The sequence below is a fragment of the Nerophis lumbriciformis genome, linkage group LG10 (assembly GCF_033978685.3).
Source record: "Nerophis lumbriciformis linkage group LG10, RoL_Nlum_v2.1, whole genome shotgun sequence".
Classification (NCBI taxonomy): domain Eukaryota; kingdom Metazoa; phylum Chordata; class Actinopteri; order Syngnathiformes; family Syngnathidae; genus Nerophis; species Nerophis lumbriciformis.
This window is the reverse complement of record NC_084557.2, coordinates 373443-398016: the sequence shown is the minus strand read 5'-3', so window position 1 is coordinate 398016 and position 24574 is coordinate 373443. Positions and strand designations below refer to the sequence as shown.

The following is a 24574-nucleotide window of genomic DNA, read 5'->3' as shown; positions in this document are numbered from 1 at the left end:
TAATACACTGTAGCACTTTGAGGCATACTTGCCAACCCTCCCGGATTTTCCGGGAGACTCCCGAAATTCAGCGCCTCTCCCGAAAACCTCCCGGGACAAATTTTCTCCCGAAAAACTCCCGAAATTCAGGCGGACCTGAGTGACGTGTTGACAACACACAACAACAGTGTCTACCGTAAAGCAGTTCGTCTGCCGTAAACAGCAATGTTGTGACACTTTTAAACAGGACAATACTGCCATCTACTGTACATGCATATGTGACCCACCCATAATGTGTCACATTTTTGTGTTGATTTATTTATTTTATTTTGTGGTTTGAATTCGTTTTTGGAGCTGTCATTACACATTTATCAGTATTCACATTGGTCAGTAGGGGGCAGTAGGGCGTTTCTTCCCAATTGAATGCTATCACCTGCAGACCGGAAGTGTCTTGTCATTTTGATGAGCGCGAGCAGTCTGTGAACAATTGAAACGTCCTGTGTGCTTTTTCCTCCTGTATAACAGGTTAGTTTTGGTGAATCAACTCACTGAATAATATCCATGTGATCTTTATAAGTTTAAGTACACATTCTGATGGTGGAGCCTAACTCTAAAGTGTTTGTGAGTTGTAGTTTGTAAATGAACACTGAAATTCAAGTATTTATTTTATTTATATATATATATATATATATATATATATATATATATATATATATATATATATAGCTAGAATTCACTGAAAGTCAAGTGTTTCTTATATATATATATCTTAACCACGCCCCCGCCCCCGCCCCCACCCCCCACCTCCCGAAATCGGAGGTCTCAAGGTTGGCAAGTATGCTTTGAGGTTGTTTACTCAATGTAAAGTGCTTTTTACAAATAAAATCTATTATTATTATTATTTCGCCATCCTAGTCACTGCCGTTGTGTCCTTGGGCAAGACACTTTACCCACCTGCTCTCAGTGCCACCCACACTGGTTTAAATGTAACTTAGATATTGGCTTTCACAATGTAAAGCGCTTTGAGTCACGAGAGAAAAAGCGCGATATAAATATAATTCACTTCACTACTATTACACTAATAATTCAATCCAATCCACTTTATTTATATAGCACATTTAAACAACAAAAATGTTTTACAACAATATCAAAAACAATATTCAAATATTATCCTTAGCTCCACCAATGACTGAATAAAAACAAAAAATAAATACATATAAAACCAATATAAAAATAAATATGATTAAAAACTATTTTAAAGGGTAAAACCAATTTAAAACTAATAATGCATCAGTTTAAAGAAAATACACAATAAATCGGTTGTCAGGTGGAGTGTGTCGTGCACGTCATTGAAATAGAAATATACACGCGCATCTCGTAATAGGAATATTTCTCACAGTAAAAACAATCAGTGTATCCGTCCATCTATTTCCTACCGCTTGTCCCTTATTAGTGTATGAAAGGACCGAATGTTGACTTTGTGGACGTGGCGGTTTTGGGCCAATCCAATCACAGATGAAGCGAAGTGGACCAATGAGCGAGCGACATCGCACCGGCGTCCACGGCCTCCTATTGGCCAGTCGGCGACTGAGGAACCGGAAGCATAAGGGTGTGTTTCCGGGAGGCGTGTCCAACGCCACATCGACGAACTTCTCCCAAGACGTCGGTAAGTACTCTTGGAAAATGTCGCCCTTAGGCACCAAACTTGTTAGCTTTGCAATGTTTGGTGTCGGAATACACAATGTAGGAAGCTATTGAAAGCCTCGCAGAGACTTAAGTCGATGTTTAAAATGCTTGGAACGTAACGCTATTGTGACCAGTCTAATGTAGCGCCTAACGTTGGACTTAAGGAAATGAAATGTTGCTCTTAACACATAATTCATTAAATCTAAGATGTGCGGCCTTTCTATATTTCACATTTTTCGCAAATACTTTGTGCTTTGAAATGTCTTTGAAATTCCAATATTGTTGTCAGTATTTCTACAAGACAACTTCAATAGTGTTGTCTAATTCCAATATATTGTCAATATTTCTACAAGACATCTTCAATAGTGTTGTCTAATTCCAATATTGTTAGTATTTCTACAAGACAACTTCAATAGTGTGTAATTCCAGTATTGTTGTCAGTATTTCTACAAGACAACTTCAATAGTGGTGTCTAATTCCAATATTGTTAGTATTTCTACAAGACAACTTCAATAGTGTTGTCTAATTCCAATATATTGTCAATATTTCTACAAGACATCTTCAATAGTGTTGTCTAATTCCAATATTGTTAGTATTTCTACAAGACAACTTCAATAGTGTTGTCTAATTCCAATATTGTTGTCAGTATTTCTACAGGACAACTTCAATAGTATTGTCTAATTCCAATATTGTCAGTATTTCTACAAGACAACTTCAATAGTGTTGTCTAATTCCAATATTGTTGTCAGTATTTCTACAGGACAACTTCAATAGTGTGTAATTCCAATATTGTTGTCAGTATTTCTACAAGACACCTTCAATAGTGTTGTCTAATTCCAATATTGTTGTCAGTATTTCTACAGGACAACTTCAATAGTGTGTAATTCCAAAATTGTTGTCAGTATTTTTACAAGACAACTTCAATAGTGTTGTCTAATTCCAATATTGTTGTCAGTATTTCTACAAGACAACTTCAATAGTGTTGTCTAATTCCAATGTTGTTAGTATTTCTACAAGACAACTTCAATAGCGTTGTCTAATTCCAATATTGTTGTCAGTATTTCTACAAGACAACTTCAATAGTGTTGTCTAATTACAATATTGTTAGTATTTCTACAAGACAACTTCAATAGTGTGTAATTCCAGTATTGTTGTCAGTATTTCTACAAGACAACTTCAATAGTGTTGTCTAATTCCAATATTGTCAGTATTTCTACAAGACAACTTCAATAGTGTTGTCTAATTCCAATATTGTTGTCAGTATTTCTACAGGACAACTTCAATAGTATTGTCTAATTCCAATATTGTCAGTATTTCTACAAGACAACTTCAATAGTGTTGTCTAATTCCAATATTGTTGTCAGTATTTCTACAGGACAACTTCAATAGTGTCTAATTCCAATATTGTTGTCAGTATTTCTACAAGACACCTTCAATAGTGTTGTCTAATTCCAATATTGTTGTCAGTATTTCTACAGGACAACTTCAATAGTGTGTAATTCCAAAATTGTTGTCAGTATTTTTACAAGACAACTTCAATAGTGTTGTCTAATTCCAATATTGTTGTCAGTATTTCTACAAGACAACTTCAATAGTGTTGTCTAATTCCAATATTGTTGTCAGTATTTCTACAAGACAACTTCAATAGTGTTGTCTAATTCCAATATTGTTGTCAGTATTTCTACAGGACAACTTCAATAGTGTTGTCAGTATTTATACAAAATCATTGTGTCATTATTTGCTAGTAACTGTTTATAGTACATCCTTACAGAAGCTACAAGCTAAGGGATTGCATCATGCACGAAACTGGAACAAATGAGCTCACAAATCAGCACACTTGCTATGTTGCGTCACCATGCCGTCAACCAACATCTGCCAATCCTCCAGGGTCTGCGTACATGAGCAAGATGGAGCTGCGGCCGTTTCTCATGTGCTTTGCTCTCTGCGTGGTTTACGCCACAAGCAAGCCCACGGAGAAGAAGGATCGCATTCACCACGACGATCCCCTCAGCAACCGAGAGCACGACGACGCTGAGAGCTTCGACTACGACCATGAGGCCTTTCTGGGACAAGAGGAGGCCAAGACCTTTGACCAGCTCACCCCAGAGGAGAGCAAGGAGCGACTTGGGTAAGCGTACTTTGAAATTATTTTCAGGTTTATACATCTAGAAAGTAATTCAGAATGTGCAGGTTAGTTACTGAGTGATGCTGCCACTAAACAGAGATTCTAGTCAATCTAATTAGATACTTAAGGGAATAATGACATGGTATTTGTTACCCGTTTGAAGAAAAGTCCTCTTCAAACCTAATTGTTTGGCCGAAGAAAAGTAGGGATGTAGCGATATCAAAATCTTCACAATAATGCCATAACGCCTGACGGTATCAAACAAAAACTTGGGGATTGTAGTTTTTTTCTGGCACTTTTGCTTTGGCGCGTCTGAAAATAAATGGCATCTCCTCTGCACAGCGCGGGACCGCAATGTTGGGGCGTGGAGCGCCGTAAAGGGGAGAGCAAAAGGAAGGAAGCAGGAAGTGAAGTGTGTTCCACCTCGTAGTAGATAAGAGGAATAGTTGTTTTTTTAAGTCCATTCACAACTTTTTTGAGTTATGTTGCCAACAAACAGACAAGCAAACCCCGGCCAAAACATAACTTCTATGGCGCAGGTAATAAAGCGTGCCATGTTCTTCTCGGGCGTTCCAAGTAAGGCTGCAGCTAACGATTATTTTTCTATCGATTAATCTATAGATTATTTTTTTCGATTAATCGGTTAATCTATAGATTATTTTTTTTCGATTAATCTATAGATTATTTTTCCTTTTACCGATTATTTTTTTATTTAAAATGAAGATGAAAAAATAAATGTAGGCCAGTTTTTTCAAAAGGCATGACTTTTATTTACAAAAAAAAAAAAAGTATGGCCAACATTGACAACAACATGACAAAATATTCTGTAACAATGTAAACATTTAAAACTTTTAACATTTAACACAATTAAAAGTAGCTTATTTGCTTTTTAATGTGCAAATATAAAAGTAAACATCCAGTGCAAATCTTAATATTCTGCAATAGTATAAGCATTTCTAAAGTAAAAGTATTGCTTATTTTGCTTTAAAATGTGCAAAAATAAAGATAAACATCCAATACAAAAAAGTGCAAAACGAAATATTCTGTAACAGTGTAAACATTTCAACAAAAGTAAAAGTATTGCTTATTTTGCTTAATAACACAACAATGATAGTATGATTAAAGTGAAAGTTAATTGTTGGTTTGTATATAGTATATGTAACTGTTAATGTTGTAAAAGGTATTTGCACAACTAATTATCGTTAGCGTTAAAGAGGAGCGCGTCTTTGTAAACACTGAACAGGCACGCCAAACGCGCCTCTCAGAGCGAAACGGTGCTTTAGTTTATGAATTTACAACGCAGATACAAATGACACATTCATGTTTTTGTGTAATGATGACAACGTATACTCACGCGGACGATTGACTAGTTGACGGTGATGGCAAGAACGCTGTCGGGTGTTTTCTTTTCAAATGTTCGTTCATAGCCGTTGTGCTGCTATGATAGGCCATTTCCGCTCGACACAGTGTGCATACAACAACTGTCAAGTGTTTTGCTTTTTTCGCTGTGCTTATCCCACACTTGAAGGGATGTACCAATGCTGAATGTGGCTTCTGGATTTCACTCAAATGACCAGACATTAGTTACTTTTTCCTTTTATTTTCCTTTAGTTTGCAACAGTTTTTCCAACGAAGAAACAGCTTCTTTTTTCTTCTTTAGTCTTTTTAGCAGTCTTTAGCAGTGTTAGTAGACTTTAGTTTCTTTAGCTGTCATTAGCTGTCTTTAGTAGCCTTTAGCTTCTTTAGTAGGTGAAAAACCTTTAAGGACAAAACACCACAAGATTAACGTGCTGTAAAAAATCAATCAATTATCAATCCCATAATTTACAATTATTAATTAGGCTATCAAACTCTTAACCATTAAACAAGTGCAAGAAAATGGACACATCTTTTCCCTTTAAGTTAAAACAGATTTTAAATAAATTGTCTCAACATAAATGCACCAAGATACATATAAAATACAATTAAACCCAGAAACACAATAGATAAATGCAACAGAAAACCCAATATGCAAATACATAAATACCTAACCAATTAACCACCTATTTAGATACATATTTAAAATCCATATTCAATATAAATATATTATTAATTTAGCAGTGAAACACTCAATCTTAAACGCGGTCTACTGGTAGAAAAATGCCCCTTTTTCTATGCCCTCACCAGCAGCCAATGATCCAACACAGTTAAATCCAACACTTTAAGTTGAGCGACTTCACCCTCCTGATGAAGCAAACTGCTCCAACATTTATCAAACTAAGCAAAGAATATCAACACTAAACAACAGTTACATAACACACTGTGTGTATTTAGCCTCCAGACTAAGCACGCTACATGCACACAACTCCCCCCCCGCCCCCAATCTCACTAGCGCAACAGGTGCGCCACACCCACAAAGAGAAATATTAAATCTTACATACTTTTGGCACAACTCTTAGTTATCTGTAATGAACTAAACCTTTTTCCACTCTGCGCTGGCGTCTTTTGTACTCCTTGATTTGACACAGCGGTCTAATTACCGGGCTCGCGCACCAGCAGATGAGACGGGAGCGCGCCGCGTTATACCTGCGCGTGAACGTAAACTGATCGGCTCTGATCGTATAAGCCGACTGGCCGAAATAATGCCGAATTATATACATTTCCTGGGGTTGCCTAGGTGAATAGGGAGGCGGATGTGCTCTAAGATAAAATATAATTTTATTAAGTGGGGTTTGGCTGGTTGCTAAGCAGCCACGGTTGCGAGCTCCCGCGTCAGCTGACGAGACAGCTGTTCGTCGCTACAACATTATTAGGCCGTTTATTGAAATACTCCCACACTTTTGACGACTTTTGGCGTGCTTTTTTCCCCTCGCTCGCACCGCTCGCATCATCTGCTTTGCGCTCCGCCATGACGGCAGTGTGACGTAAATATGCGACGCGTCGACATATTTACGTAACCGATGACGTCGACTATGTCGACGCGTCGTTTCAGCCTTAGTTCCAAGCCAAAGCAGACCTGGTCAAGGGGCACCGTGTCGAGGCAAAGCACCAAAGGTACTTGATAAGCTACCATTACCCGCAAAAGATAAAACTAAACGTCAATCTGTAAGGTATTTACAAAATTAAAAGTTAAAATGTGAGTTAACTTTTCTGAGAAAATGTCCACTGTGTTTTTCAACCACTAGTGTGCCGTGAGATACAGTCTAGTGTGCCGTGGGAGATTATTTAGTTTCACCTATTTGGGTTAAAAATATTATTTGCAAACTAGTATTTATTGTCTGCAAATAATGTGTTGTTGTTGAGTGTTGATGCTGTCGGCAGACTTACCACGTTATACTCTTAGATGTCGGAAACAGCGGGAGGCAGCGTGTAGGTAAAAATGTGTCTAATGCTTGAACCAAAAATAAACAAAAGGTGAGTGCCCCTAAGAAAAGGCATTGAAGCTTAGGAAAGGCTATGCAGAACGAAACTAAAACTGAACTGGCTACAAAGTAAACAAAAACAGAATGCTGGACGACAGCAAAGACTTACTCTGGAGCAAAGACAAAGTACATCCGAACATGACATGACAATCAACAATGTCTCCACAAAGAAGGATGAAAACAACTGAAATATTCTTGATTACTAAAACAAAGTAGATGTGGGGAATAGCGGTCAAGGAAGACATGAAACTGCTACAGGAAAATACCAACAAAAGAGAAAAATCCACCAAAATAGGAGCGCAAGACAGGAAGTAAAACACTACACACAGGAAAACAGCAAAAAAGTTCAAATAAGTCAGGGTGTGATGTGACAGGTGGTGACAGTACACCTACTTTGAGACAAGAGCTATAGTGATGCATGCTTGGTTATGCTTTCAAGTCATATCCAACAATTGCGACAATTACTTTTTATTGTCAATATCGGCTGCTGAGTTTCAGTTTTTAATGATTTCTGCTGGTATTGTGCCTCCGCATTTTATCAATGAAGAAAATGTGCCTTGGCTCAAAAAAGGTTGAAAAAGACTGCTGTAGAGGACACTGCTTCTCAGAAAGTAAACGCTGAGACACAGTGGATGTTCCCACACAATTATTTGCACTTAAAAATACATGTTTGTAGTAATAAATATGATTTGAACACTTTAGCATTAGGTTTGTGTTTAATTACAGCAAGTGTATTCATCCTAAACTTTTCTGCCACTACATTTTACACACTCTCATTTTTAAGCCTTTTTTTTGTTTGCACCACAATAATATTGTGCCGTGAGATTTTAATATTATTATATCCATAAAAAAAAGGGAACACTATTATACTCCATGCATTGCAGCCTGTCAAGAAACCATGTCACCTCTTAAAAACAGATTGCTCACACAAGATGAATATTTCAAATGGCAGAAAGAACAACTCATGAGGTGCTGTTTTATTTCTATGTTAGTTTAACATGACTCATTCAGCTAGGACACGAAAAACGGGTATTACTAGTTCTTGGTCAGCCAGAGTACCGAGCATGCCAAGCGGGCGACCGACACAACTGCTGTGGACATACTTGCCAACCCTCGACCAGTCTGTGAACAATTGAAACGTCCTGTGTGCTTTTTCCTCCTGTATAACAGGTTAGTTTTGGTGAATCAACTCACTGAATAATATCCATGTGATCTTTATAAGTTTAAGTACACATTCTGATGGTGGAGCCTAACTCTAAAGTGTTTGTGAGTTGTAGTTTGTATTTGTGAATGAATCCAGTGCACAGCTGCAGTAATCAATACAAAAAGGCGAGGTGAGTACGCAATGTTTATGTAGGAACTTCTGATCCTAATTCAGACTCCCAAATTAGAGCTCCCGTTTTCTGATTGATTTTATAATGTATAATGTGTGTTCTGAAATAGTGACAGAGAATAGTACAAGGATGGACAATTCAACCCTTAACTCAACAATGAGTAGATGAGTGTTATGTGTGTATATATATATATATATATATATGTGAAATTCAAGTATTTCTTTTATTTATTTATATATATATATATATATATATATATATAGCTAGAATTCACTGAAAGTCAAGTATTTCTTATATATATATATATATATCTTAACCACGCCCCCAACCACGCCCGCTCCCCACCCCCCACCTCCCGAAATCGGAGGTCTCAAGGTTGGCAAGTATGGCTGTAGAGGCTTGGGCCGTTGGCAAAGGAAGGCATGGAAGAAACCATGACATTTAACTCTCACTCTCGACAGTTGATTTTGTTATTTTTTAACTGTGAACCCACAAAAGACGGTGGATGTTTCCATCATATCCATCACGCAAGTGTTGCTAGAGCTGTGCTAGATTAGATTATATTTTGTTCATATAAATGCACAAAACTGCAACAATAATGAGTGAAGGAATTCACGATGTTACATTTCGACTCTCAAACAACTACCGTATTTCCTTGATTAGCGCACCGGCAGTAATTCATTTAAAACCTCTTCTCACTCCGGCGCTTACCAAAGGCATGCGCTTATAAATTTGAGTGTGATGTAAGGATAATCATGACATCGCTGCAATAAAATTTAAAGCACAATGAATCATCCTGGGAGTTCTTTTTGTTTGGGTCTGAAAAGGCAATTATAACGTGACACTCTTTATTTTAAGGGGTCATTCAACAATTACGTACGCATTTTTCTCCAGGTGTCGTGATGTGTCACTCGTTTTGTACTGTATACCAGTGCAAAAAATACGCTGAACGAACATTTGCAATACCGCGAACTGCCGGGTAACGCTAAAAACGTAGTAGGTACGTGATTTACCCGGCGGTAATTCTAGGCATGCGCTAATTATTTTGCGAAACGAGTTTGACCCTGCGGTAAATCGAGGCATGCGCATACTATATACCCGGCGGCAATTCAAGGAAATACGGTAAACTTTGTCTCAAGGTGCTAATACACATTAGAACATTATGCATACCTGCCAACTACTCCGGTTTTCCCGTAATTAGTACGGTTTTCATCAACCTATTCCGGGTTACGGTTGCAGTGATAAAAAATACGGTTTTTCATGAATTAAAAAAAAATATTTTTTTTTAAGTTTTATTCACGAAATCGCGTAACAACAATGACAATCGACACTGCTTCCCGTAACTTCCTATCGAGCCATTCCGAATGCCATGCGCGAGGCTATTTATAGCACCGCTGCCAAGCACGAGGCACCAGTTGCCATTGTTTCCAAACGAGCGAACGATCATGGAATCAGCCGGAGAAAAATCGCAAACGAGTCTTAAACCGAAAAGAAAACTGCAGTCATTCCGTGAAGAATATTCAAAAGCCTATCCGGGAATAATTATCCGTTCCAAAAAGGGTGAAAACTACGCGAATTGCACCTTGTGCAGACAAGATTTTTCGATCGGACACGGAGGAATTAGCGATGTAAAAGACCACGTTGGGACAAAAAAAACACAAGTCTAATGCCGTTGCTAGCGATACAAGTGGAAAACTCAACGTTTTTCGTCGCCCAAACAGATTCTTTGGATACATTTGGATTTTAGCCACAAAAAGGTAATGACACCAATGTTATCTATTGGAATTGTTTAGTACTGTTATACTGTTAAAAGTGTTTATACTATTTATGCTTTCAAGTCCAAGTTGAAGAAATCTTGTTAAATGTTGACAGCATAACTACCAAAATACAGAAGTATGTCCTTAATATTTTTGCAGTGCTATTTCTGTTGAAAAGTTCAAATGATTACATTAGAGATGTGATGTGCCACTTTTCAAGTGTCTGATGGCTTCAATTAATTGTCATTATTTTTTCATATTTTGAATTCTTTTGAAAGGCTTACAAAAAAACTACATTTGAATTGTAATTCCATGCTATTGACAGGACTATTAATTTTAATGAAGTTAGCTTACCATGTTTACAGTATGATAATTGTGATAGAAATGTGAATTTTAGGCACAGAATATTTTTTACAATTGAACAAGGCAGTAGATTATACAAGCTTGGACAGAAAGTTAATAATGACACCAATTTTTTTTTAAATGGAATTGTTTAGTACTGTTTTACCATTTGTTTACTGTAAAAAGTGTTTATACTTTCAATGAACAAATTGAAGTCTTGTGAAAGGTTGACAGGATAACTGGCATTAACTGTCAAAATAATTTCAAACTATTGAAGTTAGCTTACAGAATAAACATGTCAATCAACCCATATGATTTTTGCTGTAATATTTTTGTTTTGAAAAGTCACTGTGACTGATAGAAAAGTGATGGTTTTAGCAACATTTTAACCTGTCTGAATGCAATCAATCATTTTGCGTCGGGGGGCGAAGCCTGAACCCCCCACCAGGACTTTGTCCTGGACCTACCGGGGCTTGCGGACCCTGGACCCTGGCTACTAGGTTTTTCTGATTTCAAAAGTTGGCAGGTATGACCTCAGCATCTTGCAGTTCTGTAATCACACTAAATAAAACCTCCATGTTTGTATGTTCATGGTGCAGTCCTAGTCTGCACTCTACTTTAGAGTTCCCTTGTTCTTCCTGCAGCATGCTGGTGGAGCGCATCGATGAAGATAAAGATGGTTTTGTGACTGTGGAGGAGATGAAGAACTGGATCAAACATTCCCAGAAGAGGTGGATCTACGAGGATGTGGATCGGCAGTGGAAGAGTCACGACCTCAACGGCGACAACGTGGTGTCGTGGGAGGAGTACAAGAATGCCACGTACGGATACATTCTCGGTAAGACCACCGAGGCGCGCAAAAGTCCGCGCCAACACCGCTGACGCTCACTCATTTGACCTCAGATGACCCCGAGCCCGATGACGGCTTCAGCTACAGACAGATGATGTCTCGTGACGAGAGGAGATTCAAGATGGCCGACCAGGACAATGACCTGACGGCCAACAAGGAGGAGTTCACTGCCTTCCTTCACCCCGAGGAGTACGATCACATGAAAGACATCGTGGTGCTGGTGAGCGAGAACTCTGCCTCCTCAAAGAAGTCTGGAGAATTCACGTTAACTCTGTCCTTGCATGCAGGAAACTATGGAGGACATTGACAAGAATGGAGATGGTTTAATTGACCTTGACGAGTACATTGGTAAGTGGACATTTATTTTTATAAAGTCCTTATCTGCAGAAAATTAATAGCCTGAAAACAGATGAAGTGAACATTATGGAAAATATTTTGTATTGTAGTTTCTAGTGTTGCACAACTTAGACCATTTTAAATATATACATGGAGTTTGAGTTTATTTGGAACATGCAAGCATACAACATGATGCATCACACATGCATGCATACAACATGATACATCACACATGCACGCATACAACATGATGCATCACACATGCATGCATACAACATGATACATCACACATGCATGCATACAACATGATACATCACACATGCATGCATACAACATGATGCATCACACATGCATGCATACAACATGATACATCACACATGCAAGCATACAACATGATACATCACACATGCATGCATACAACATGATACATCACACATGCATGCATACAACATGATACATCACACATGCATGCATACAACATGATACATCACACATGCATGCATACAACATGATACATCACACATGCACGCATACAACATGAAACATCACACATGCATGCATACAACATGATGCATCACACATGCATACAACATGATACATCATGCATGCATACAACATGATACATCACACATTCATGCATGCAACATGATGCATCACACATGCATGCATACAACATGATGCATCACACATGCATGCATACAACATGGTACATCACACATGCATGCATACAACATGATACATCACACATGCATGCATACAACATGATACATCACACATGCATGCATACAACATGATACATCACACATGCATGCATACAACATGATACATCACACATGCATGCATACAACATGATGCATCACACATGCATGCATACAACATGAAACATCACACATACATGCAAACAACATGATACATCACACATGCATGCATACAACATGATACATCACACATGCATGCATACAACATGAAGCATCACACGTGCATGCATACAACATGATACATCACACATGCATGCATACAACATGACACATCACACATGCATGCATGCAACATGATACATCACACATGCATGCATACAACATGATACATCACACATGCATGCAAACAACATGATACATCACACATGCATGCATACAACATGATACATCACACATGTACGCATACAACATGATACATCACACATGCATGCCTACAACATGATACATCACACATGCATGCATACAACATGATACATCACACATACATGCAAACATGATACATCACACATGCATGCATACAACATGATACATCACACATGCATGCATACAACATGATGCATCACACATGCATGCATACAACATGATACATCACACATGCATGCATACAACATGAAACATCACACATACATGCAAACAACATGATACATCACACATGCATGCATACAACATGATACATCACACATGCATGCATACAACATGATGCATCACACATGCATGCATACAACATGATGCATCACACATGCATGCATACAACATGATACATCACACATGCACGCATACAACATGATGCATCACACATGCATGCATACAACATGATGCATCACACATGCATGCATACAACATGATACATCACACATGCATGCATACAACATGATGCATCACACATGCATGCATACAACATGATACATCACACATGTATGCATACAACATGATACATCACACATGCATGCATACAACATGAAGCATCACACGTGCATGCATACAACATGATGCATCACACGTGCATGCATACAACATGATACATCACACGTGCATGCATACAACATGATACATCACACGTGCATGCATACAACATGATACATCACAATTTCCAGTTTCTCTATTCAACATGTTGGAAAAGGAGTAGGAAGAAGCAGAGCTTATTTAATCCTACCCCTTTTCTTTTACATAAAAGTTGCTAAATCTTTTGTTCACTTCCTGTTCTCAATTTATTCACAATATAGTCCATAAGTAATAACAATAAAACATAAATAAATACTAATTGGTTAAGTAAGTTATATTTCATATGGTGAGATGAGTAAGATTATCTTGAGAAAGAATGGATGGATGAAATAAATTGAGAATGTTTATTATGGTTCTTCTTCTTTGTACTTTGTAAACACTTTATAAGTGTGAAGAGTTTCTTGAAGTGGATCATATTAGTACATTGTTTATTAATCCATTCCATCATTTAATTCCACATACTGATATACTGAAGGTCTTAAGTGTTGTACGTGCGTACAAATGTTTTAAATTAATTTTTTTTCTAAGATTATATTTCTCCTCTTTTGTTGAGAAGAATTGTTGTATATTCTTGGCTAGCAGGTTATAGTTTGCTTTGTGTATCATTTTAGCTGTTTGCAAATTCACTATGTGGTGGAATTTCAGTATTTTTGATTCAATAAATAAAGTGTTTGTGTGTTCTCTATATCCAACATGATGTATTATATTATATCGCTATTATAGCTAAACATGCTACACTACACACCGTAGGAGGATACAAGAAGCCATACTCACCACCAATTAGGGTTGTTAACAATAAACCGATGCAACCAGATATCTGGTTTGACTACTTGGGTTACAGCCCCTTCAATCAATGACATTCAGCTGTTAATCCTTACTTAGGTTAATCGAGTGTAGACACACAAACTGGTTATCGCGGAGATCTAGAGATCGTTTTTTGTCTTTAAAACGACACGATAGTCATGAATAGAGTCATGGCTTGTTACGTAACTGGAGACGAGAATGGACGTAGATACATGGTCCGGTTGTCGGGCAAGACTAGCAATTAGTAAAGTTTATCTTGAAAACGGCTAGATATATCCTGTGGTGTACCCCAGGGGTCAATACTGTGACCAAGATTGTTCAATCTTTATATAAACTACATTTGTAAGGTTACGAAGGACTTAAAGTTGGTTTTATTTGCGGACGACACAACTGCTTTCTGTTCAGGAGAGAGCACACAGAAGATAATACAAATAATAACAGAAGAAATGAACAAATTAAAAAGATGGTTTGACAAAAACAGACTATCTTTGAATCTCAGTAAAACTAAAATAATGCTATTTGGTAATAGTAGAAAAGAGCATCATACACAAATACAAATAGACGGAGTAGACATAGAAAGGGTAAAAGAAACTAGATTTTTGGGAGTATTAATAGATGATTAAATGAACTGGAAATCTCATATACAAAACATACAACATAAGGTGGCAAAAAACATTTCAATAATGAATAAAGCAAAATATGTCCTGGGCCCAAAATCACTACATATTCTCTACTGCTCGCTAGTGTTACCATATCTGAGTTATTGTGCAGAAATATGGGGAAATAACTACAAATGTGCGCTACATTCGCTAACCGTGTTACAAAAAAGATCAGTTAGAATAATACATAATGTTGGATATAGAGAACACACAAACACTTTATTTATTAAGTCAGAAATATTAAAGTTTGGTGATTTGGTAAAATTGCAAACAGCTAAAATGATGTACAAAGCAAACTATAACCTGCTACCAAAGAATGTACAACAATTCTTCTCAACTAAAGAGGAGAAATATAACCTTAGAGGAAAAAATAATTTAAAACATTTATATGCACGTACAACACTGAGAACTTTTAGCATATCAGTATGTGGAATTAAATGATGGAATGGATTAAGTAAAGAAGTTAAAAATTGTACTGATATGATCCAGTTTAAGAGGTTGTTCAAAATAATAGTGCTTACAGAGTACAAAGAAGAAGAATTATGAGAAATACTTTCAACCTTATTGAAAATAAGATATTCTTCATCTCAGTATGTTAATAATGACTGAATTAATTAATTAATTACATATTACAAAACTGTTGTACCGCATTTTCCGCACTATAAGGCGCACCTAAAAACCACAAATTTTCTCAAAAGCTGACAGTGCGCCTTATAATCCGGTGCGCCTTATATATGGGTTAATATTAATATTAATTTTCATAAAGTTTCGGTCTCGCAACTACGGTAAACAGCCGCCATCTTTTTTCCCCGTAGAAGAAGAAGAAGCGCGCGGTGCATGCTGGGATATGTGACGTTTCATTTCCATTTGTGTGTTTATGTAAAGACCCCAAAATGGCTCCTATTAAGTGTGTTGTCTGTCTAATTATAAATAATGCAGACGAGGCGTGTTAACTGAGTTCTCAACGTTTACTCACAGCGTGCTCATAACCACATTCTAACTCCCAGCATACAACGCTTCTCAGGGCTACCGCGCATGCTCGTCACTATCGTTGCATGCTGGGTAGTGTAGTTGTTATATTTGCTAGCTCATAACATCACATTAAGAGACACGCTTACGCGCTTAATTCAATACTCGCCGTCATTCCGGGTGGATTGACAAAAGACCTCCAGCCGCTAGATATTGGTGTCAACAGGGCATTCAAAGCTAGACTGCTAACTGCGTGGGAACAGTGGATGACAGAAGGCGAACACACGTGACGTTCACCAAGACAGGGAGACAGCGCCAGACGACATACGCCACTATCTGCCAGTGGATGGTAAATGCCTGGGCTGATTCAGTCTCATCTGTGGTCCGAGCTTTCAGGAAGGCAGGAATTGTCACTGAACTAATAAACGGCAACGACACTGACTCCATTAATGACGACTTCGACGAGACGGAGCCGGCCATGTTGGATGCCGTATTCGCTCAACTGTTTAATTCGGACACTGAAGAAGAAGAATTTGAGGGATTTGTGAATGAGCTATAACTTCATAAAGTGAGCTTTACATTTTTATTTAGTGTGTTGTGTTGTGTGACATTAACGTTTGAGCAACATTGAGTTATTGATATATTGTTATTGCTCTGCACTATTTCACGTGTTACTATATTGTGATTGCACGTTTGATTTACGTAACACGAGTAAATCAGCTGTTTATTCATTTTGGGAGTGAACGGAATTGTCAGAACGCTGGTTTGTTATCTATTAATAAAGTTTGACTGACCTATCTGACTGTTTTGTTGACATAGGTGCGCCTTATAATCCGGTGCGCCTTATATATGAACAAAGTTTTGAAATATGCCATTCATTGAAGGTGCGCCTTATAATCCGATGCGCCTTATAGTGCGGAAAATACGGTATACTAATTCATAGATGTTATTTTATTATATAAAAAGGTCAGTAAATGATTCTATATATTTGTAAACGCTTGAAGTGGGAAAGGGGTAGGATTAAATAAGCTTTGCTTCTTCCTACTCCTTTTCGGGCATGATGTCAAATGAAATGATATGAAATTGTGTGATGTATTATGATGTAAGTGTGTTCATGTTCCAAATAAACTAAAGAAAGAAAACAAGGCGAGAGTCACAGCTTCCCGCCAAATAATGACCCGCAAAATACTAAAATTCAACGTCGCGGACCGTTTTCATGCTGTGCTGTCCATCAATATGGAAACATCAGAAGAATGGTGGCTCAGACAGATTCACAGTTTGTCTTTTTTTTTGTCACAAAATGCAACGTTCTCCTACTAAGGTTCAAACTCTGTCCCGCTCTTATCCATTCAAACCAACCTTTTAACTCCGTTACTACGTTACATTGGCCAGATCCCCTCACTTGTTGATAAATGGCTTTGACTTTGCATAGTAGAGTTTTAACTTGCACTTACAGATGTAGCGACCAATTGTAGTTAGTGACAGTGGTTTTCTGAAGTGTTCCTGAGCCCATGTGGTGATATCCTTTACACACTGATGTCGCTTTTTGATGCAATACCGCCTGAGGGATCGAAGGTCCGTAATATAACCGCTTACGTGCAGTGATTTCTCCAGATCCTCTGAACCTTTTGATGATATTACGGGGCGTAGATGGTGAAATCCCGAAATTCCTTGCAATAGCTGGTTGAGAAATGTTGTTCTTAAACAATTTGCTCACGCATTTGTTGACAAAGTGGTGACCCTCGCCCCGTCCTTGTTTGTGAATGACTGAGCATTTCATGGAAGCTGTTTTTATACCCAATCATGGCACCCACCTGTTCCCAATTAGCCTGTTCACCTGTAGGATGTTCCAAATAAGTCTTTGATGAGCATTTCTCAACTTTCTCAGTCTTTTTTGCCACTTGTGCCAGCTTTTTTGAAACATGTTGCAGGCATCAAATTCCAAATGAGCTGATATTTGCAAAATATAACAAAGTTTACCAGTTCGAACGTTAAGTATCTTGTCTTTGCAGTCTATTCAATTGAATATAAGTTGAAAAGGATTTGCAAATCATTGTATTCTCTTTTTATTTACCATTTATTAGGGGTGTAACGGTACGTGTATTTGTATTGAACCGTTTCGGTACGGGGGTTCCGGTTCGGTCCGGAGGTGTACCGAACGAGTTTCCACACGGACATATTAAGTAGCGTAACGCACGTTGTGTAAACAATGCACACCGAGGCACAACACACAGCATGCTAGCAGCTAACGGGCTAGGATAGACTGACCATACGTCCTCTTTTCACCGGACATGTCCTCTTTTGCAGAGCTGTCAGGGCGGGGTTTCTTAAATGCCTCAAATGTCTGGCATTTTGAGTTAGGGTTGCGTGTATTTTCAATGTACGTTCAGGGTTAAGAAGGGGTTAAAAACAAAACAAACAGCAACATTGGTGAGGGAGGGGCAGAGACAGAGAGAGAGAGAGAGAGAGAGTTATGATAAACACGCATGCGTCGCCAGGCTCTGCTTTTTATTCATAGATTTATCACATTTAATGTTTTATTATCTATAGCAGGGGTGTCAAAAGTGTGCCCCGGAGGCCATTTGCGGCCCACAGCTAATGTTTTAAAGGCCCACGGCACTTTCTAAAAATACTATTAAAATAAACAAAAACATAACAAAAGTGAAATAAAAAAGCTTAAAGGTTAAATGTCATTTAGAAAAAGTTGCAATGTTGACTAATAAAACAAAGCTGTTTTTTTTTCTTCTTTCAAACAGTCATTGCTCAAAACATAATATTGAATCAAAATCAATGTTGTTATGAATTATTGACCTATCCAAGGTTCCCATTACTTCACATCAAATATTACACTAAGAAAAATATTTTTGGTGGAATATTTTTGCAAATTTGGTAAATAAATAACCCAAAAATGTATATTTTGTTGTTTTCTTACTGTACTGAAAATGAACCGAACCGTGACCTCTAAACCGAGGTACGTACCGAACTGAAATTTTTGTGCACCGTTACATCCCTAACATTTACACAACGTGACAACTTCCCTGCTTTAGACTTTAGTAAGTGTAAATGTTCAACCCTTCTAAGCGTGCAAACAGTGAACATAGTCTGGTGTTCCTCAGGTGACATGTACAACAACAAACAGTGAACATAGTCTGGTGTTCCTCAGGTGACATGTACAACAACAAACAGTGAACATAGTCTGGTGTTCCTCAGGTGACATGTACAACAACAAACAGTGAACATAGTCTGGTGTTCCTCAGGTGACATGTACAACAACAAACAGTGAACATAGTCTGGTGTTCCTCAGGTGACATGTACAACAACAAACAGTGAACATAGTCTGGTGTTCCTCAGGTGACATGTACAACAACAAACAGTGAACATAGTCTGGTGTTCCTCAGGTGACATGTACAACCAGGACAGCGCCGGCACAGAACCTGAGTGGGTGAAGACGGAGAGGGAGCAGTTCAGTGAGTTCAGGGACAAAAACAAGGACGGCAAGATGGACAAGGAGGAGACCAGAGACTGGATCTTGCCCAACGACTACGACCACGCAGAGGCCGAGGCCAAGCACCTGGTCTACGAGTCTGACACTGACAAAGTAAGTTCAAGCCATGACGTTTCAGCAGAGCACCATCCATCTAACTCCACCCTCCTCTTGATGTAACTCCACCCTCCTCTTGATCTAACTCCACCCTCCTCTTGATCTAACTCCACCCTCCTCTTGCAGGACGGCCAGCTGACAAGGAGTGAGATCGTGGACAAGTATGATCTGTTTGTGGGCAGCCAGGCTACAGACTTTGGAGAAGCCCTCACTCGACATGACGAGTTCTAAAACATTGGACTGTTCTCTCCCCAGACACCATGATGAGGTCATTAACACCACGATGAGGTCATTAACACATGATGAGGTCATTAGCACCATGATGAGGTCATTAGCGCTGTGATGTGAGGTGTCCCACAAAAGAGGTGCTAATGCTGGTTCCTGGTGCTCACCACCATGTGTCTGGTGTCAGACTAAAAAAAAGAAAATATCAGCGATGAGAAAGTTAAAGGTAGAGCATGCAGAATTGTTTGGTTCCTTTTTTGCAAAGCACTGGACAATAATTCTCCCAAAGAATGAGTGTGATGTCATCCAAACTGAATGTTCGATGTTTGAATGCTCAGTCACATGATGAGGACTGGAGATGTAGGAAGACTTACATGATGCTCTGTGCTGTCTCATCACCTCATCTTCTATCTACACATATTTATACACGTCTGCCCCGCAAAATTCACTCCAGGAAGCCTTTCTCCATCACACTTGCCCTATAAACTTGTCTTTGCTCAGCTTGTATTTTCTCTAACACCATTTAGAACCACTGCCGATCATGTTTTATTATATTGTATAATGCACATTGTGGTTTTTTTGTGTGTTTTTGTTTTTTTACCCGCTCACTTCAGAAAGGCAGCATTTCACTTGAGACTTAACTGTAAATATGTTTGTCTGCAAACTGAGCTGACGATCAGGTCAAGTTTGTGTGATAGAGAACATCTTTGAAAAAATAAATAAAATTAGGGTAAAAATCTCCTGTCTTTTGCTCTGATTTGTTCTTGATCAGAATTTAAATCAATCAATCAATGTTTACTTATATAGCCCTAAATCACGAGTGTCTCAAAGGGCTGCACAAGCCACAACGACATCCTCGGCTCAGATCCCACATCAGGGCAAGGAAAAACTCAACCCAATGGGACAAAGACAAACCTTGGAGGGGACCACGGATGTGGGGAGAGTTGGGTCGAAGATAATACCCAGGTTCTTTACCAAGTCCCCTTGTGTAATTGTTTGGTTGTCAAATGTTAAGGTGGTATTATTAAACAGGTATATAATTGTTGGTTGTCAAATGTTAAGGTGGTATTATTAAATAGGTGTATAATTGTTTGGTTGTCAAATGTTAAGGTGGTATTATTAAATAGGTGTGTAATTGGTTGGTTGTCAAATGTTAAGGTGGTATTATTAAATAGGTGTATAATTGCTTGGTTGTCACATGTTAAGGTGGTATTATTAAATAGGTGTGTAATTGGTTGTCAAATGTTAAGGTAGTATTGTTAAATAGGTGTGTAATTGTTTGGTTGTCACATGTTAAGGTGGTATTATTAAATAGGTATATAATTGTTGGTTGTCAAATGTTAAGGTGGTATTATTAAATGGTGTGTAATTGTTTGGTTGTCACATGTTAAGGTGGTATTATTAAATAGGTGTATAATTGTTTGGTTGTCACATGTTAAGGTGGTATTATTAAATAGGTGTGTAATTGTTTGATTGGCAAATGTTAAGGTGGTATTATTAAATAGGTGTGTAATTGTTTGGTTGTCACATGTTAAGGTGGTATTATTAAATAGGTGTATAATTGTTTGGTTGTCACATGTTAAGGTGGTATTATTAAATAGGTGTATAATTGTTTGGTTGTCAAATGTTAAGGTGGTATTATTAAATAGGTGTGTAATTGGTTGTCAAATGTTAAGGTGGTATTATGAAATAGGTGTATAATTGTTTGGTTGTCAAATGTTAAGGTGGTATTATTAAATAGGTGTATAATTGTTTGGTTGTCACATGTTAAGGTGGTATTATTAAATAGGTGTATAATTGTTTGGTTGTCACATGTTAAGGTGGTATTATTAAATAGGTGTATAATTGTTTGGTTGTCACATGTTAAGGTGGTATTATTAAATAGGTGTATAATTGGTTGTCAAATGTTAAGGTGGTATTATTAAATAGGTGTGTAATTGTTGGTTGTCACATGTTAAGGTGGTATTATTAAATAGGTGTGTAATTGTTTGGTTGTCACATGTTAAGGTGGTATTATTAAATAGGTGTATAATTGTTTGGTTGTCACATGTTAAGGTGGTATTATTAAATAGGTGTGTAATTGTTGGTTGTCACATGTTAAGGTGGTATTATTAAATAGGTGTGTAATTGTTGGTTGTCACATGTTAAGGTGGTATTATTAAATAGGTGTATAATTGTTTGGTTGTCACATGTTAAGGTGGTATTATTAAATAGGTGTGTAATTGTTGGTTGTCACATGTTAAGGTGGTATTATTAAATAGGTGTATAATTGTTTGGTTGTCACATGTTAAGGTGGTATTATTAAATAGGTGTGTAATTGTTGGTTGTCACATGTTAAGGTGGTATTATTAAATAGGTATATAATTGTTTGGTTGTCACATGTTAAGGTGGTATTATTAAATAGGTGTATAATTGTTTGGTTGTCACATGTTAAGGTGGTATTATTAAATAGGTGTGTAATTGTTTGGTTGTCACATGTTAAGGTGGTATTATTAAATAGGTGTGTAATTGTTGGTTGTCACATGTTAAGGTGGTATTATTAAATAGGTGTGTAATTGTTGGTTGTCACATGTTAAGGTGGTATTATTAAATAGGTGTGTAATTGTTTGGTTGTCACATGTTAAGGTGGTATTATTAAATAGGTGTGTAATTGTTGGTTGTCACATGTTAAGGTGGTATTATTAAATAGGTATATAATTGTTGGTTGTCAAATGTTAAGGTGGTATTATTAAATAGGTGTATAATTGTTTGGTTGTCACATGTTAAGGTGGTATTATTAAATAGGTGTATAATTGTTTGGTTGTCACATGTTAAGGTGGTATTATTAAATAGGTGTATAATTGGTTGTCAAATGTTAAGGTGGTATTATTAAATAGGTGTGTAATTGTTGGTTGTCACATGTTAAGGTGGTATTATTAAATAGGTGTGTAATTGTTTGGTTGTCACATGTTAAGGTGGTATTATTAAATAGGTGTGTAATTGTTGGTTGTCACATGTTAAGGTGGTATTATTAAATAGGTGTGTAATTGTTGGTTGTCACATGTTAAGGTGGTATTATTAAATAGGTGTGTAATTGTTTGGTTGTCACATGTTAAGGTGGTATTATTAAATAGGTGTATAATTGTTTGGTTGTCACATGTTAAGGTGGTATTATTAAATAGGTGTGTAATTGTTGGTTGTCACATGTTAAGGTGGTATTATTAAATAGGTGTGTAATTGTTGGTTGTCACATGTTAAGGTGGTATTATTAAATAGGTGTATAATTGTTTGGTTGTCACATGTTAAGGTGGTATTATTAAATAGGTGTGTAATTGTTGGTTGTCACATGTTAAGGTGGTATTATTAAATAGGTGTATAATTGTTTGGTTGTCACATGTTAAGGTGGTATTATTAAATAGGTGTGTAATTGTTGGTTGTCACATGTTAAGGTGGTATTATTAAATAGGTATATAATTGTTTGGTTGTCACATGTTAAGGTGGTATTATTAAATAGGTGTATAATTGTTTGGTTGTCACATGTTAAGGTGGTATTATTAAATAGGTGTGTAATTGTTTGGTTGTCACATGTTAAGGTGGTATTATTAAATAGGTGTGTAATTGTTGGTTGTCACATGTTAAGGTGGTATTATTAAATAGGTGTGTAATTGTTGGTTGTCACATGTTAAGGTGGTATTATTAAATAGGTGTGTAATTGTTTGGTTGTCACATGTTAAGGTGGTATTATTAAATAGGTGTGTAATTGTTGGTTGTCACATGTTAAGGTGGTATTATTAAATAGGTGTGTAATTGTTTGGTTGTCACATGTTAAGGTGGTATTATTAAATAGGTATATAATTGTTGGTTGTCAAATGTTAAGGTGGTATTATTAAATAGGTGTGTAATTGTTTGGTTGTCACATGTTAAGGTGGTATTATTAAATAGGTGTGTAATTGTTGGTTGTCACATGTTAAGGTGGTATTATTAAATAGGTATATAATTGTTGGTTGTCAAATGTTAAGGTGGTATTATTAAATAAATGTTGGTGTCTAGCAGGACCAATAATCAGCATTTCCGTTTTTTTTAGCGTTGAGTTGCAAAAAGTTAGCGGACATCCATTGTTTGATTTGATTAAGACACGCCTCCAGCTGACTACAATCCGGTGTGTTGGTCCCTGGTCAGTTTTAGGGTCACGTAGAGTTTTGTGGCATGTATCTATTCCTAAAGGAGCGTCCTCAACAAGAGAAGTTAGGAGTAAAGCGGCGAACATTACGTCAGTCGCCAGCCAGCCATTGAAAAACAGACCTAAAAATGATCGATCATCTTCACCAAGACGTCACTTTGACTTGATTGACATTCCCGCCACTTGAGGCTCTTGTGAGATGACGCTGGCTGCTGCCTCATCATTATTGAGAAAAAGGAAGGTGAGAAATAACTTTTTATTTCAACAAATTTCGCACCGAAACTTCTGTCAAAACTCTAAAAACTGACCGCACAGTTCCTGTCTTCACAATAAAAGCCCTGCTTCATCCTGCCTGGGCTGACAAAATAAGAGTCTCAGAAAGCTGGCGTGCACAAGCTAGCAAGCTACGGAGTTTGCCGCCAATGTATTTCTTGTAAAGTGTATAAAAATGAGTATGGAAGCTGGACAAATAAGATGCTTAAAAGCAGCCACTTTCATGTGGTGTTGGACAGAAAGGAGGACTTTATTTCTCCTCCATTTGAAAATGTGGACGTTATCATCACGACTGTCTGATTACAATCAATGCA

General features: G+C 37.4%; 1 protein-coding gene across 2 annotated transcripts; it reads left to right on the top strand.

Moving 5' to 3' along the window:
• The first annotated feature begins 1546 nt into the window (after nucleotides 1-1546).
• calub (calumenin b) lies at nucleotides 1547-20567 on the top strand. Of its 2 annotated transcripts, XR_012050628.1 has the most exons (8): nucleotides 1547-1645; nucleotides 3553-3793; nucleotides 11269-11462; nucleotides 11528-11694; nucleotides 11762-11822; nucleotides 19401-19600; nucleotides 19730-19891; nucleotides 19931-20567. XR_012050628.1 is itself a non-coding variant. In XM_072913886.1 (7 exons), exons 2-7 carry the CDS (start codon nucleotides 3564-3566, stop codon nucleotides 19832-19834), a joined length of 957 nt encoding a protein of 318 aa, XP_072769987.1. In that variant the 5' UTR covers nucleotides 1547-1645; nucleotides 3553-3563; the 3' UTR covers nucleotides 19835-20567. The 2 variants fall into 2 exon arrangements, 1 of the variants encoding a protein (XP_072769987.1); XM_072913886.1 differs by having other exon boundaries at nucleotides 19730-20567.
• Nucleotides 20568-24574: the final 4007 nt, after the last annotated feature.

Coding starts and splice junctions, on each gene's coding strand:
- calub (XM_072913886.1), top strand. CDS start 3,564: ATGAGCAAGATGGAGCTGCGGCCGTTTCTCATGTGCTTTGCTCTCTGC. Junction 3,794..11,268: donor GAGAGCAAGGAGCGACTTGG/GTAAGCGTACTT, acceptor TTCTTCCTGCAG/CATGCTGGTGGAGCGCATCG. Junction 11,823..19,400: donor TGACCTTGACGAGTACATTG/GTAAGTGGACAT, acceptor GGTGTTCCTCAG/GTGACATGTACAACCAGGAC.